Genomic DNA, 16,494 nt, shown 5'->3' with positions numbered 1-16,494 from the left:
GGCCCAGCTTGGCCCCAGCCTCCTCCAGCCAGGCAGGACAGAGCAGACTCCCTGGCTGGGACCCCCGCCCACTCCCCCTCTGAGATGGGGTCATGGCGGGAGGTTGTCGTGAGCATGAAGGGAGCGACTGTGTGGACGCCCTCGCCCGGGCCCTGCTCCCGGGGCAGCTCCGTGCTCTCCCAGCCTTTGCTAAATCAACAGGCTTGCCCGGGTGACATGCTGATGGCTTTCCAGGGAGGCCAGGGCGGGGTCCTGCTGCTGTTGGCCGGAAGACAACTGCAGAAAACACACTCTCTGTTTGCCCTCCGGCGGCTCAAAATAGCGGAGTGGCATCACTGAGGGCCGCGTGGGGATCAGGTGAGAGGGCGGGCGGGGACCGTCCTGGCACACACCCCACCTCCACCTGTGCTACAGCCCCCGCTCGGCTGACCTCCTCTGCCGGGCCGTTCAGGCTGCTGGGGACTCTGGAGGTGTCTTCGGGTGAGTCCCCACGCGGACCATAGCCCAGGGACCAAGAGCGCCACCCGACCTGTCCACTGCCGCGTGAGCCTCCAGGGCTCCATCCGATCTGGGTTCCGGGACGGGCTCGTCCCTCTCCCCCAGCACACCTGGGGTTCCACGTTTCCTCAAAGACACGCCACCCTCAGACGCTCCCGGGCCATAGCACTCGGATAGCATCTGTGGAGTGTGGCTGGGGGCCAGGCCCGCCAACGCCCTGCCCCGGACACGCCCGACCTTCCACAGCCTGTGAGTAAGTGTCCTCCCCTCGCGCACAGGACATTGAGGTACAAGACTCCATCCCCTGGCCTCACCCGCAGGGAGCTGAGCCCACCCTCTCGGCTGCTGCCCACATGCCGGGGGCCTGGGACCGTGTCCTGCACAGCCAGGGACTCAGACTGGACATGGCGGATACCCCGCAGAAATCAAAGAGAAAGGCTCACTGACGGCGTACCAGGGACGCGTCTCACAGACACGGGGTTGAGAGGAAGACCTGGGCACAAGAGGGTGTGTCTCTCCCGTCCACTCACAGGAGGGTCCAGACCAGACAGACGGGCCGGCGGGGAGAGAGGCCAGAAAGGCGGCCTCTCCAGGGGGCATTGGGAGCCTCCTGGGGCCCTGGAAATGTTCACGGGCCTGATGTGGAGGGGTTACACAGGCGTAGATGGATTCTGAGGAATGAACTGTGTCCCCAAATTCCTATGCTGCAGCGCTAACCCCCAGGGTCGCTATATTCGCAGATGGGGCCTCCAAGGAGATAATTAAGGTTAAACGAGGTCATAAGGGCGAGGCCTTGATGAGATGGGATTAATGACCTGGGGAGAGATGCCAGAGAGCTCTCTCCCCCTCCCTCCCTCTCCTTCCCTCTCTGTCCCTCCCTCTTTTTCCCCGCCCTCTCCCTCTCTCTCTCTCCCTTTCTCTCTCTCCTTCCCTCTCTCTCACCCCCTTTCTCTCTCTCTCCCTCTCTCTCCCTCTGTGTGGTCAAGGAAAGGCCACGTGAGGACACAGGGAGAAGGCGGCCGTCTGAAAGCCAGGAAGAGAGTCCTCACCAGGAACGGACCCTGCAGGACCTTGAGCCAGGACGCCAGGCTCCAGAATTGTGAGAAAACAAACGTCTGCTGGTGGAGCCCCCAGCTGCGGTATTTTGTTATGGGACCCAAGCTGACCAATACACATAAATATGTGTGAGAATTTATCAGGCTGGGCCCTTAGGATTAGTATATTCTACTGTATGTAGATTATTCTTTGTTCAAGAAAAGGGGTGGGGGCTAAAGAAAGGAAGAGTTGCGTTTCTGATGGGACTTCAAGTATATTTTTTTATGTAAAGAGCAAATCGAGGGCTAGCCTGGTGGTGCAGCAGTTAGGTTCACATGCTCCACTTTGGTCTCCCGGGATTCACCAGTTGGGATCCTGGATACGGACCTATGCACCGCTTGTCAAGCCATGCTGTGGCAGGCGTCCCACATATAAGTAGAGGAAGATGGGCATGGATGCTAGCTCAGGGCCAGTCTTCCTCAGCAAAAAAAGAGGAGGGTTGGCAGAAAACGTTAACTCAGGGTTAATCTTCCTCAAAAAATAAGTAAATAAAAACTAAAAGAGCGAATCGAATGAGTCCTCACTCCCCACCTGCCACTTGGACAGGAAGCCCACCACAGAGAACCAGTTTCCTGCTCCTGCCGGGGGCCTGCGTCCGTCCCCAGCACAACACAGTCTCCCACCCTTATCCCGCTGGCCACTGAGACCCCGCCACCACGGGCACACCACGTGCTTTACGGAGCTTCTGTTTCCTCCCAGCCTCAGCAACTCCCCCTTCATCCCACCTTCTCTCGGCCACTCCCGACCCAGACCAAATAAATGAGGTCATCCTTGTTTCCTCCAGAAACTGAGCAAACATGCCTCAAGGGCCCGTGGTGTGAAGGGCACGGTGCTAGGATGGCGGCCAGGCCGGCGGCCAGCACGCAAATCGCAGGCTGTGCACTGGGTGAGCAGTTCTCCGAGAATCAGCACATATTTGTCTGATGAGCGATGGAGGTGATGGAGGAAAGGGATAAATGAGACGGGATGATATCAGGATGCTGTAGGGGGAGGGCCATCTGCCGCATACGTTCAGAGAAAAAAAAACACCACTATGGCAGACCCTACTGGTTGCTCAGCCAACAGCTCTTCCTGCTTCTGACTGGCTCAGGTAGTCCCAGGGATGACGTGTGAAGCCAACTGGGACAACTGCATTGGTTGAAGCCAATTAAGGCAATGTCATTTGGTCGAAGTCAATTAGGGCAATCTTGTTTCCTCTGGTCCATGAGTGGCCTAGTCCCGGCCAATGACATAAAGAGAAAGTAAGCCAGGGGTGAGAAAGCCTAAGAGAAAACCTTTTCTACCATTCTCCTCTCTTCTGCTTGGGAACATGTGATGGCTGGTGCTCTGCAACCATCACGGGACCATGAGGAGAGGATGGTACAGCAGAAAGACAGAAAGAACCTGAGTCTTCATTGACACTGCTGAGCTCTTAAGCTAAGCTGGATGCACCAACCTCCAGACACCGTGTTACAAGAAATAATGATGAGATTTCCCCATTTAAGCCACTTTTAGTTGGGTCCTTCATGGCAGGCAAACACATCCCAACCCATAAAACCATGTTGCTTGTCCTTACTTTGGAGAGTAATTGCAGACGAGGTAGACCGCATTCTCCCACACCTCTCCCCAGACGTTCATCCTCTGGCAGGTGTTCACGGCACAGCCGACCTTGTTGGTGGTGGCCCAGACAATCTGAAAAGATGACATCTGTGCATCAGAGCTCAAGGGTGGCACACCAGGGCGACCTCATCTGGCTGCGTCTATCAGGTATGGGGGGCAAGAGCGGAAGGACCAGATTTTTTTTCCTAACCCACTGATGATCCATACATTTGTTTGAAAAACAAGACAAAACCAAAACATGAACAAACAAAACCAAACCACAGACCAGGAAAACGCCCCAGCAATGTAAAATTGCCATGGAAGTTTCTAGTGCTTACTCTCAGTTTCCGTCCTTGGGAACAGGTCACAAACAGCTCAGCCCACCAGCTATACTTTGAGTGGCACCAAATTAAAGGAAAGTATTAAAGCAATGACAGCACAGATGGGGCTGGTCTCCACCTGGGCAGTGACCCCGCGGGGCTGGGGGGTGATGGGCTTGGGCACCGGGCCGAGGCCACGGCCATCCCCCTGGCGTTACCTGGGTGTAGTGGGTGCACATGGCCCCTGAGCACCTCTCGGGGCACCAGGGCTTGCACTCGTCGGGGGAGGGGTAGGTGTAATCCTTCACCTCGTCATACCAGGACTGCACGTGGAAGCCGGGGGAGCGATACCTGCAGGGGCAGATCAGCTTGTTACGTCCCGGCTGCCACACACCCAGCCAACGGAGACCACGCTGGCAGCCCCGCCACCCCCGGGGCAGGCTGCAAGAGGGGCTCCTTCGGGAGCAACAGCCCCAAATCCCAACCAGCGCCTGTTAAAAGTGCTTAAAGCCCAAGGAATTGGCCCGGAGCTCAGCTGGGCGTCCCTGGAGTGCCCCTGAGTCCCAGGAGAGTCCTTGGGTGGCCACAGGCCACCTGTGTCTGCACGGAACTTTGGCCCCCAGTGAGTCCTTTGTGTGTTAACAATTATGTATTTATTTCCCTGTACGTTTGGGAAAATCTGTGCTGCCCATGAACCCCATATTTCACAGATATTATCGCTTAAGATAAGAATCCATTTAAGATCTGAGTCCATTGAAAGTCAACGTAGAGAAAAAAATAGTAAGGAAATAACTGAATGGGTGACGTGCAAGGGACACCCGCAACAGCAGGAGGGTCTGAAAGCTGGGGGATGACAGGGCAGACGGGTCCCAGTCAGCCCCCAAATAGGGACCTAGAGCCTCAGGTTTCCGTATTGTCATGACTGGATTCCTTGCTCAGCTGCCGGGGGACCCAAGGATGCAGCCACAAGGCAGAAATCTCAAGGGCGCAGAAACCCAGAGGGACGCAGAGCGCTGCCAACCCGGGGCAGACCCTTTAGGAGACTTCCTATCTAGGATTTTATCCCCGGAGCCCTCCCTCGCCCCCAGTAAGGAGGAGAGCCCCGGTCATCGTGGGTGGCCACTGCCCCCTCGCCTCGGCCCCGTCTGCCACATTGGCACCGGTTATTTTCTTACCAGGAGAGAAAATAAACTGGGTGCAAATGCCTGGTGGCTGTCACCAGCAAGTGTAAACAAGTGGTTTCGATAAAGAGAAAAGGCTCAGGGGGGCACCGGTGGTTTCTGAGAGCACTGCGGCGGGAGAGACAGTCAGGGGTCTTGTGACAATGACTGTCAGGCCCGGAGGGGACGGTGGCAGTCAGTGACGAGGCGGGAAACGGCCTCTCCTCCTGGGCCAGCTTGGGGAAAGGCACGCACACAGCAAGGGAGCCACCCGCGGAAGGACCCCCACCGCCCTGACCCCGTCCCTTTTCCTGAAGACCCAAGGCCAGGCTGGGTGGTCGTGGGAGGAGGGCCCTCGGCTGCCGAGGGGCCTTCGAAGGAGGGGTGCTCTTGGAAAGCGAGTTAACAGGACTCACCCAGAGGGGGAGGTCTGTGCCCTTGGCCCCATCAATCCTAGTGCTCAGAGTTATTCTAGTGAAATAACTCAAATGAGCCAACAACAACAAAAAAAAACAAGCTACAAGAATGGACCGGCTAAATGTTGGTCTGTCAACTTGACGGCCCACAGGCAGCCTTTACGAGACGATAACCATGACAGCTCTGTAAGAGAAAAGTCGTTTGATCTTGTATGAGAAGGAAAAAAAAGAAAGAATTAAAAGCCGTCCTGGCCACAGTTACAACTGCGTAAAAATATGCCGGCCCCCGGCCAGACGCTACCCAGGAGCCAGCAGAACGAACGGAGCTGGAGCAGGGCGGTGGAAGGCTGGATTTTTTCCCCTTTAGACATTTTCTTTTAATGCTATCATTAAGATTGATTTTACAAAAAGCAGAATTCCCCAGAGGAAAAATCCGTGTTGATTCGATTCCATGAAGCCACGTCTCTAGACCCACCATGTCCCCAGCCTGGGCATCGACCTGGAGGAGGGTGGAGCTGCTCGGGGGTCAAGCTGAAGTCCAGACCTTAGAGAGCTGGGTTTGGTGTCAGGCAAACCCTGACCTGTATTGTGAGGGGACATGTCCAACGCCAGCAGCGTCCCCCACGGTGGACAGGTTTCAGCAGAGCTTCCAGACCGGACACACTGGGACGAAGGACCTGGCCACCCACTTCTGAAAACACTGGCCACGAAAACCCTGTGCACAGCAGGGAGCACCGTCTGACGGAGCCCCGGAGGGGGAGGGGACAGCGCAGACAGACCAGGCAGGGTCCGCTCTGCTGGACGCAGGGGCCACCAGGAGTTGGAATCGACTCCATGGCACTAACGACAAATCGGTCACTACGGCTTAAGTGGTCAGGAGACATTTTTCCCAGCTGCTCTGATGAAACAAGCCCTCAGCCCGGGGGGGGACTTTCGGCCAGCTTGGGTGCTGGGTGACATGGCCCAGCTGACTTTGGGGGAAGGCCAGCGGGCGGCATTTAACAGACGGCTGCCGAGCGCCCCTGTCCAGCAAGAGGGCGCAGGCGCTGCCAGGCCAGGAGGCCTCGGGGGGGCTGGACGGACGAGGAGGGGAAGGTGAGGGGGGAGCAGCCCGGCTGAGCCCCAACGAGAGAGCAGAACGCAGACACGCGGGGGCGGGCGGAGAAGACAGGACTGACGGCCACTGCAAGGCCACATTCCCGCTTTCCCCGCTCACTAAGCCAGCTCCCACCCTCCCGCTGGATGCAACTGGCTCAAGAACCCTTTCAAGCAGACAGGATGCAAACGCCAAGCTGGAGTCCTCAACCAGGCACGCATCCATTTTGCCAGTTACTCGGAAGTGTCCCTGGGCCTGAGCCTCAGTTTCCCCACTTGCAAATGGCATGGGTGGTCTCTCTCTCGGTGGGTGATCTGAGGGCTAAATGCGACAACGGACTCCCAGTCGGTGCTCAGCAGGGGTGGCTAGCTCACAGGTCAGGGGGCCGCGGGAGCTCTTACCTGCCCCAGTGCACGGCCAGGTTCTGCCCGATGGACACCAGCAGGCTGGTGGGCCCGTGCTCCCAGATGCACTCCTGGGCCCACGCCGCTGCCGACCTCTCCAGCTCGTCGTCCCAGGTCTGCAGTGGGGGGAGAGACGGGCACCGGGTCAGAATCAGGGAGGGTGTAGGAACCGGAAATGCAGTGACGCCCCGCCTGGGGCCCCGGGAGACCCCACGGGCTGGGTATGGCTTCTGCGACGCTGGGTTCTGCGCATGTTGGTTGGCTCCTAGCCCAGCAAGCGGGAGGGGACAGGTCAGCAAAGTGCTCAGAGGAGCCGGACCCAAGGCTGCCCTCAGAGCTTCTGCCCCACCTCTGACTCGCCGGGGACGCCGGGCAAGTCACTTCTCCTCTCAGCCTCAGTTTCCCCATCCATGAAACGGGAGGATGAACAAGTTCGGGGGACGGATGGTGGTGACGGGTGCACAATAGTGTGAATGTCCTCGATGCCGCTGAACTGAACACTTAGAAAAGGTTGGAATGGGGGGCAGGCCCGGTGGCATAGCGGCCAAGTTCACGGGCTCCGCTTTGGCGGCCGAGGGTTTGCAGGTTCAAATCCCAGGAGTAGACCTAACACTGATCATCAAGGCGCACTGTGGCAGCATCCCACATAAAATAGAGGGAGATGGGCACAGAAGTTAGCTCAGCGACAATCTTCCTCACCAAAAAAAAAAAATTTTTTTAAAGTTCGGAATGGTAAATTTTAGGTTAAGTATATTTTACTGTTATTAAAAAAAAAAAAGTAGGAAGAAACGCCTTCGACTCGCCTGGTCCTGCTCCCTCGGGCACAGCCCCTCCTGACTCGGGGGTGTGGGCAGGGGTCTGGGCCTGCGGCCCCTCCTGCCTCCAGCTGGCCTGGGACACACAGCACTGGGGAAAGAGCGCAGTTCGCCGAGCACGCGGGCCATTTCTCTTCTCTGAGGGGACAGACGCCCAGCCGCCCGCCCGGGGCCTCACACCAGCTGCTGCTGTGCCGCCCCCCCGGAGTCACGGGCAGACGCTCTGGCTGGTGGCAGGGAGGGGCTGTCCCCCCAACTCTGGGCAGCCCAGCCCGGCACACGGAGGCAGCTCAGGGAAAGCATGTCCGGCAGAGCCCTGAGAAGGAGGCTATTAAACCAACCACGGGACCCCAGTAGGGACCACGGCGAAGCCGCCTGCGCCCTCTCCTCGTCCTGGCCTGCCGCATCTTTCTGGCCAAGATGACGGAGACTCCTCCACATCCAGGGGGCAAGTCCTGCATGAAACGCATGAAATGGGCAAGACCTCCCAGTTCAGCTACAGTGGACATTCTGGGTTCCCCCAGACTCCTCTCTCACCAACAGTGCCCCACCTTGAGTGCCCACCATGCTCTGTGCCCCTTCTGCCTCGGATCTTTCCCCACTGCCCAGGCCCAGCCGGAAATGGACCAGAGGGTTAACGCCTCCAGGGCCACACTCAGTGGGGGACAGGCCTGTGGATAAACGCAGCCACCTCCTGCCTTCTGGGGGGCCATCTGCCTGCTGCTCCCTTTACACAGCAGATCTCGGCAGATCTGAGCCCTCGTTCCCGGTGGGAGACCCCCATCGTGCACAGAGGTTGGACTTCTCCTTCCTGTCTTGAGACTCATGGATCACCTCCTAAAAAGCCATCTGCATGGGGTCAGCCCAGTGGCGTAGTGGTTAAGTTTGCACATTCTGCTTCGGCAGCCTGAGGTTCAGGGGTTCAGATCCCGGGTGTTAACCTACACACTGTTCATCAAGCCATGCTGTGGCGGCGTCCCATACAAAATAGAGGAAGATGGACACGGATGTTAGCTCAGGGCCAGTCTTCCTGAAGCGAAAAAGAGGAAGATTGGCAACAGATATTAACTTAGGGCCAATCTTCCTTACCAAAAAAAAAAAAAAAAAAAGACAGAAGACCACCTGCACCAAGTCAGTGGATCTATCTCCAAGCAGGGGACCTCCTGATGCCCCATGAAGGGACAGACACTGTCCACCAGGAGATGTGGGCCGCGGGGACGGAGGGCAGCTAGCACTCACACCAAGACCCCTCTGGAAGCGGCCAGCAAAGGCCCTTCCCAGCATCCTGGGTGGTGGGCAGAGCCTGTGCAGGCGCCGACCGCCCCACCTCTCCACCGAGGGTCAATGGCTTCTGAGCAGTTCACGGTTTATCCCGCGCCTCGGTTCACGATCACCAGGAACCGCACTCGCCGTGGGTCTGAGTCCGTAACGCTCCGACAGCTGGGCGGGAGGTGAGCAGGAGGGCGAAGGTCGGGTCAGGGAAGAAAGCCCTGCCCGGCCGGCTCTGGGGGGTTAAAGGCTTTTGAATTCCGGCTGGGGACGTGCAGACTTCACATCTGCTCTGAGCAGGACTCGGTCCACGAGAACCCAGCTCTCCCTCCCCGACGGAGGCCGAGCAGCCCATCCCGGCCCACCCCTCACCTCCCCCCCTCTCGGCTCCAGCCGTGCCCGGCACATAGTAGGACCTCAAAACAATGTTTCCCAAATGCAGGGGCGCGGGGCTGGCAGGCACGGGTTTGGCTGTGTGGGGAGCTGTTCCAGCCGACACACCCTGTTGGCCAGCGCCCTTTCCACGCAGTGAGAATGCCCTGACCGTCACCCCGGAATCACGCATGCATGCATGAATGAATGAATGAATGAATGCATGCACCATGAGGCCTAGTCCCCGGCTCACGCCAGCCCTCACTGACCTCCTGCAGTCCCCACCTGCCCGCCCCCCACTCAGCCTGTGCTTTCCCAGCGGAGACCTGCCCCCACAACTAGTCTGCGTCCCTCTAAAGGAAAGGCACGCGTGGTCATTCTTTACCCCTCGAAGGGACCACTCGAGGAAGGAGCGGGGAAGGAACAGGGCAGCAAGATGCACTGGCGAGAGTGTTTGCGTTAAGCCAGGCTCTGCCCTTTCTGGCTGTGTGACTTTAGGCAACTGGCTTCACCTCTCTGTGCCTGTTTCGCTCTCTCTAAATGGGTTAATGGTACCTGCTGGAACAGGATTTGGGGGCAAGCATGGAGCCCCCAGGGGAGGTGCAAAGGAGCCCTCAGGACCAGATATTAAGGAAATGAACTTTCCCAAGCACCCGCTAAGTGCCAGGGGCAGGGCTGGGCCTGTACCTCTAGAGCCGCCATCATCTGGGCACCTGCCACCTGCCAGGGAGCACCAGCACGTTTCCTTTCTTAATTCCCACAAAAGCCCTTGGGGTATGTTTTATTTTTCCGTTGTTGCAGACAAAAAGACCTCGAGGCTAAGCGAGGTTAAGTTACTTGCCTAAGGGCACACAGCCAGGAAGTTAGAACTCTAACAACCCAGCCTTGCCTGGCTCCCAAGGGGGCTCTTCCTGACCGCATGCTGTCACCAAGTGCTGGACCCACTCCACTAAAATAATGTTACTAAAATAATAATAGCAACAGTATATTAACATTTATTTAGTACTGATTGTGCATTTTCTTAGTGACTCCTCCAAACAACCCTATGAGAAAGGTGCTTTTATTGTCTCCATTGTGCCAGTGAGGAAACACAAGCACAGAGAGGCTAAGTAACCCGCCCAAAATCACACAGCCAGCAAGTGGCTGCCACCTAAACTCAGGTAGGCTGGTTCCAGAACCTGTCCACTTATAAAACCTCAAAATGGGGTGTCTTAATTCTCTGGAGTTTTAAAATCCACCTTTCGATGCTGAGGCTATTTCAAAGGACTGCAGCTCGAAGCCCCAGCAGACAGGGCTGAGCAGGAAGCCACGTTTCCAAGACACTTTCTCAAATCAGTGCCACCCGTTTGGGTGGGAACAGGAGCAGACAGGTGGCGCGGGGCCGTGGATGCTGGGGTGGAGGGCTGGGCCTCGGACTGCCCTCCTGGCCTCACTGCCCCTGCTCAGAGGCGCCCCAGGAACACCTCGGAAGGCCCCGCTCCCTCCACAGGCGGGCTGTATAGACCCAGAGTGCAACTTCAATCCCGACATATCACAAAATAAAGAAACGGGAACACACGACAGGCTCGTCAGGGGCTGTCCAGGCGCCGGGCCCTCCCGCTGCGGACGCAAGCTCCCCTCCCCGCACCGAGTCCTCCACACGATGGCCAGGACTCGGCCCACCCTCGGCCCTCAGAGCCAGAGGCAGAGTGAAAGGGCAGGGTGACCCAGACGGTGCGATAACAGCGGTGACACCACAGCCCCGGACGTGGGCATCTCTGCTGGGCGTTTTACCGCATCCCCTCATCACATTGTCACAGGAGCCCCGTGGGATTCTCAGAGTGGAAACTGAGGCTCAGAGCGGCCCAGGAGGCATGAGGTCACACAGCCAGGAGGTGGCCACCCTCAGACCCCGCACTCTGCCCTTGGGAGGGCCTGGTGGAAAGTCAAGGCCGTGTCGGGTCTGAGCCAGAGGGAGGTGACATGACGGGGCTGGTGACTAGGCAGCCTCTGCACCGTGAACCCACGAGTCTGTTTCAGGGGTGTCAAGGACAGAGGCAGGGGACCCTCTCTGCCAGGAGCCCCTGAGCCTGCCACACATCCCGGTGCCTGGGGACACCACGAGACAGCGGCCCCGGCCTCCCCAGCCCCCGGGGCGTGCCCGCGCTCACCATGTGCTCCATGTTGGAGGCGGGCGGGTACACCTGGCCCCGAAGTTTGTTGTGAAGCATGAGGATCTCCTCCTTGTCCGCCCGGGGGATGGCCCTCCGGACCCGGGAGTGGGGTCTGTCCTGCTGGTATTTGCTAAGCATCTTCTCTAAGTGTGTGACGTTGGGCAGGAAAAAGCCTTGGGCTCCGCAGACCAGCAACACCAGCCCCAAGGGGACGACGCCCTTCAGGACACAGCTCATGGCTTCACGGCGGCAGAGAGAACAGGGGTCAGGGCAGCCTGGGTTCCTGGGGCCGAGCCGGGCACGCAAGGGCTCTGAAAGGAAGCAGAAGGTGACGTTACACCCACAGCCGCATCGGCCCAAGCAGTGAATGAGCCGGAGTTCCGTCTCCACCGTGCAGATGTGGAAACAGGCGCACAGAAGCCGAAGAACCAAGGTCCCAAGCGGTGAAGCTGGGGTTCCAGCCAGCCCAGCTGCCCGGATTCCGCAGAGGATGTCCTGCCACCATCTCTCCTGGACTCACCTTCTCTTGTCACCATCTTTTCTAATTCTGAGTCAGCATTTCTACTCATTCCGGCCTCAGGTGGGTCTACGGCCTGAACAAAATTCCATCTCCTGCCCCCAAAGAGCTGGATAAAGTCATCTCCCATCACCAAAGGATTTGCCTTGAACCAGCGTCCGTAGCAAACTTCCTAGTCCCTGGGAAGTAAGACTCAGTTTACCAAAAGTGGTTGACAGGCAAACCTGGACCGATCCTTGCAGAAGGTTCCTCTGATCACGGCCTCCCTTGGGGCACGGCCTCACGATTGCCACACACGTGACGCAGTCACCCAGCACCCAGCCAGGGACCCGGCCACGCGCTCTGCTGAGCAACAGCCACCTGCCAATTTTATTGTGGGGGAGAGTGACAGGGGAAGGAGGGAGGCCCCCTCTCGCATCCCTGAACCTGCCCTGCAGACCCGCTCAACCACCAAGCACGTGGCTGCCCTCCATCAGCCTCTGACCACGAGCCTGTTACAGACACGCCAGGTGCTACGCTTTTGGCTGCTGGGTTAGTGGTTCACACGGGTAGTTAGTACCCAGTGACTGCACCGGGATGGTTACTTGTTGGTTGACAAAACCAAGAGCGGTGCCCAGGGGACAGAAGATGGCGGCCGGGACTCCTGGGCTTCTGCGACCCGGTCTTGGAGCTGCCCTTCCCACAGAGCATCCCTGGCATCCTCACCTGACGCGGCCGGGGCTGGAGGCCGTGGGGCAGGGTCTCACAGCCACGTGGGCTGGGACGCACCCTTGAGGGATGGACAGGGCTGACCGCAGGAAACCCCCTCACTTTTATTACCCACCGAAGATGGCGATGGTCCTTCCGTGCTTTTTGGGTTACAGGTCCCGTTCCCAAATACCACCTCTTATTAACCTTTCTTCCCGGGCACACGTCTTAGGAAAGGCCGGCTTCGTCTCAGAGCACACTTCCTAACTTTAAAACCCGAAGGTCCGAGTTTTATTAGGCGCATTCCCACTGTGACTTTTGTCCCTTCCGAGAACCATTCCTGAGCACCCATGTGGGCTGGTGACCTCACGCACGTCATTTCCAACCCTAACGACCACCCAGGAGGTCCATCTGTCGTCCTGTTTTACAGATGAGCAAGCTGAGGCTTAGAGTGGAGACACACCGTGCCGGAGGCCACGCGGCTGGGGAGTGGGGACGCCGGGACTCGAGCGGGTGGGATGACCCTGAGGGCTCAGGACTGTCCATCACGCTATCCACTCCTCTCTCCCTGGGGGCCAGGGTCTCACCTCCTCTAAAGGTCACTAGCTGTGGCCCTCCTCCTGACGTTCGTCCCGTCCAAGGACAAGGCAAGACCTGAGCGAGCGCGTTCATTTACACCTGTCACCTCTGCTTGACTCCCAAGGGAGAGTCGGGTGGCCACCCCATGACCTCTATTGGGCACCTACTTTGTGCTGGACCCTGGGATACAAAGATGAAGCGGACACTGTCCCCAGCTTCACGGAGCTCCCAGCTGGGCTGGGGAGACAGGCGAGGACACCCACAGCCCCCACCCAGTGGGACAGGGCTGACTACAGACAGCGCAGGGAGCCGAGGAACCCCGCCTGTAGGGTGGAGGGCAGCAACCGGGCCTCGATGCTGACCCATCCGGACCCCAAGAGGCCCTGTCCTTTCAACGAGGCTTCTCCCTTAGCAACAACCAGGTTCACCGTCTAGTAGGCTGGGACTGCGAGATGGAAGCCAGAGGGACATCCTCAGGGGCAGACGCAGAGGGGGCAGGGAGGGGACGGCTGAGCTGGGCAGCCCAGGAGGCAGAGCGCAGAGCCAGGAGCTCTGGGAACACGGCGGTTCCCATCTCCGACCTTGGAAGCCCTCCAGGTCCTGACTGAGCCGCGCTTCCAATAAAAATAACCGCCATGCAGCTGGGGGGGGGCCGTGGGGTGCTGGCTCTCTTTGAGTGGGTGACATGGGGCTTCTCTCCTAAGGCGTTCCCTTCAGGGCAGAGCCCCAGGGACGGCGGAGAGGACTTCTGTGCGCTCACTGGCCCCGTTGGGAATCAGACCAGTAACACAGAACCTCCGAGGGCCCCCGACTTCTCTCCCAGGTTAGTCACGCCACCATATATGAGCATTTCCCAGCCACAGAGGGCAGGCTCAAAGAAGAGATGCCAAGACACACTGATGCTGGATTAAGACTTGAGACAAAGTGAGAGCGGGATTGACGTCACGGAGCGGCCACTCTCCCGTCACAACACTCGATCTCTTTACTCTACACTTAAGTAGCAGGGAGGGGGGGCAGGGCACCCCCAGAGGAATTGCTTGTATGACTCAACTAGACCCAAAGCTGGGTTTGGTTTAAATCATTAACGGGCACAACTCAGATGGCTATCAGTAGGGGGATGGGTCAATAAATTGTGGGGTAGTCATGAGTGGAATATTATACAGCAGGTAAAAGGAAGGACCTGGAGCCATGTGAGTGTCCACGTAAATAAGTCTCAAATATGATGCCGGGTTAAAAAAGCAAGTTGTGGGATATTACACTAATGGTACTATTTACGTAAATTTAAAAATATCAACCACATTGTGTGTAGTTTATGGATGTATATGTATATGTACATACACATGTATGTATGTTACATACACATGTGTACACACACACACTCATACACACATTATGCACAGTTCCTGGTGGCGGTTGACTCTGGGGTGAGGGAAGGAGAACACGAGGGACCTCGCCTTCATCCGTAACCCAGTATTTCTATTTTAGAATCTCAAGCAACTATGGCAAAGTGTCAGGCTCTGTTCTCTGAGGAGGACAGGCCGAGGTGGCAAGAGCAGCTAAGTGGTACCCAAAGGAGGGCGTCCTCAGGGCCAGACCTAGGTGGGAGTGCATACTCTCCTTTGGATTTGCCTTTTTTAAAAATTTTTTAAAATCGTAATTAATAAAACAAAACAAAACACTAAAGCATAAAAGGATGATGAAGCAGCTGCCGGCTCCAGGTGCATCCTTCTGGCACGTTCTCCTGAACAAGTGCAACCTTATTCCCAAAGGCTCGACCAGCTGCCCCCCTGTGAACGTTAAGGGCCTCCCACACTCCGTGGCCTCAGACAGTCCTTCCCTCTGAGGGTCCAAAGAGAAGCGACAAAGCCCAGGGTGGAGCTGTGGAGTTGGGAGACCATGCGGCTCTGTGGAACCTTCCCCTTGGAAGACAACACAAGAGGATGGAGAGAGAGGAGGGTTTCTCCAAGTGTCAGCTCTGCCTCGCGCCAGCCGCCGGCCTGGGTGGAGCCGTTGGCGCTCTGTGCTGGAGCCCAGGGGACCTGGGGTCCACCCGGGGGGCGGGGGACAAGGCCTGGATCCCGATGCTCCTGCTCAGGTTGGGCTGCAAGAGGACACTGAAGATACGAGCGGAATGTGACGCTAACAGTGCCGGCGTCTCCTTCACACCTGTCTTCCCAGAGCCCAGCACAAACCTGGCACAGAGGAAACGAGCCCGGAGTTCTGGGCTGAGTTGTGTCCCCCAAATTCACATGCCCCAGGCACCTCAGAACGTGACTGTGTTTGGAGAGGGGCCTTTAAAGATGACTAAGTGAAAACAAGGTCATCAGGACAGGCCCTCATCATGGCACCATGACTGGGGTCCTTATAAAAAGAGGAGACCAGGACACAGACTCGCACGGACGGACGCCCACGTGAGGACACGGGGAGAACACAGCGTCTACATGCCAAGGGGAGAGGCCTCAGGAGAAACCCACCTGCCACCACCTTGACCTCGGGCTGCCAGCCTCCAGGACCGGGAGAGGATAAAGCTCTGCTCTTTAAACCCCGAGTCGGTGGTATCCCATCCTGGCAGCCCGAGCTGACTAATCCAGGTACGAGATAAGAAGCAGAGGGACAAGACTGTGTTCTGAATGTCCCCTGGCTGCTGTACAGAAGGAGGCGAGGCGAAAACAGGCGAATTAGCGGGCCGAGGACCCCGGGCAGTGACACTCGAGCAGCCGAGGTCCACCTACAGTTAAAAGAGAACTTTTTCCAAAGGAGACGTACACATTGTCCAAGGGCGTCTGGGGCTTTGCAAGGACAAGGACAGCTCCCACAGGGGAGGCTGGGGGGGCTTGAGCGAAGGGAGACCTACTGCGCGCTGGCGGCTGCGTCTGTCCCCTGGCCCTCCCGCTGGTCCAGAGGTCTGGGCCCGTCACTCCCATTTACAGAGGAGGAGACTGAGGCCTCCGGGGTATAAGGAACCAGCCCAGGGTCACACGACTGCAAGCAGAGAAGTGGGGTTGGAACGCGTCTCCGTCTGACCTCAAAGCCCCTTTCTTACTGTCCTCTGCCTTCCCTGGGAGGGGGCTTCCTTACACATCTCCCGTCACCACCCATGCAGGGTAGGGACCCCCATAAACATCACAATCTCGCACCATAACCCTCCTCGCCCTTCTGGGCTTCCGGGCAGACTGCCGGGCCTGCGGCTCAGACGGTGACTGTCTGTGAGGAGGCACCAGCACATCCACCCCAGGGGAGAGGGGCCTGTACGTCACAGGGACACTGCACCAAAACACACCCCGTCATCGGGCTTGGCACCCATCCAACCTCCATCTGCCGACATGCCTTTGACTCAACTGTGATGAGCTGACCTCTGACCCCTGGAATCGATGGGGTCCTCTCTGCAGAGCGCCCTCCGGCTGCCGAGGTCCTGGCCGTTTTCCTAACAGCCTGGAGGAGCTCAAGCTTCTGTGGGGCGACCCCAGCCCGCTTCGGTACCCGGAGAGGGAGGCCCATCCTCTGGCTCTGCACTTTGGCCCCCCGATCCTCCTTG

The 16,494-nt window shown here is 57.9% G+C and overlaps 1 protein-coding gene across 1 annotated transcript in view; it reads right to left on the bottom strand.

Annotated features, from left to right (window-relative positions):
* CRISPLD2 (cysteine rich secretory protein LCCL domain containing 2) overlaps positions 1 to 16,494 on the bottom strand; it is a 64,892-nt gene that overhangs the window by 37,964 nt on the left and 10,434 nt on the right. The window contains exons 2-5 of the mRNA XM_070612414.1: positions 11,174 to 11,487; positions 6,565 to 6,683; positions 3,710 to 3,842; positions 3,149 to 3,264 (exon numbers count right to left, since the gene is read on the bottom strand). Of these exons, the coding sequence (XP_070468515.1) occupies positions 3,149 to 3,264; positions 3,710 to 3,842; positions 6,565 to 6,683; positions 11,174 to 11,413 (608 nt within the window). The 5' untranslated portion in view covers positions 11,414 to 11,487. The remainder of the gene's footprint in view (positions 1 to 3,148; positions 3,265 to 3,709; positions 3,843 to 6,564; positions 6,684 to 11,173; positions 11,488 to 16,494) is intronic.

Source organism: Equus przewalskii, chromosome 3, assembly GCF_037783145.1.
Source record: "Equus przewalskii isolate Varuska chromosome 3, EquPr2, whole genome shotgun sequence".
In the NCBI taxonomy this organism is placed as follows: Eukaryota; Metazoa; Chordata; class Mammalia; order Perissodactyla; family Equidae; genus Equus; species Equus przewalskii.
The sequence above is the reverse complement of the archived record's forward strand: the minus strand, read 5'-3'. Positions and strand labels throughout refer to the sequence as shown.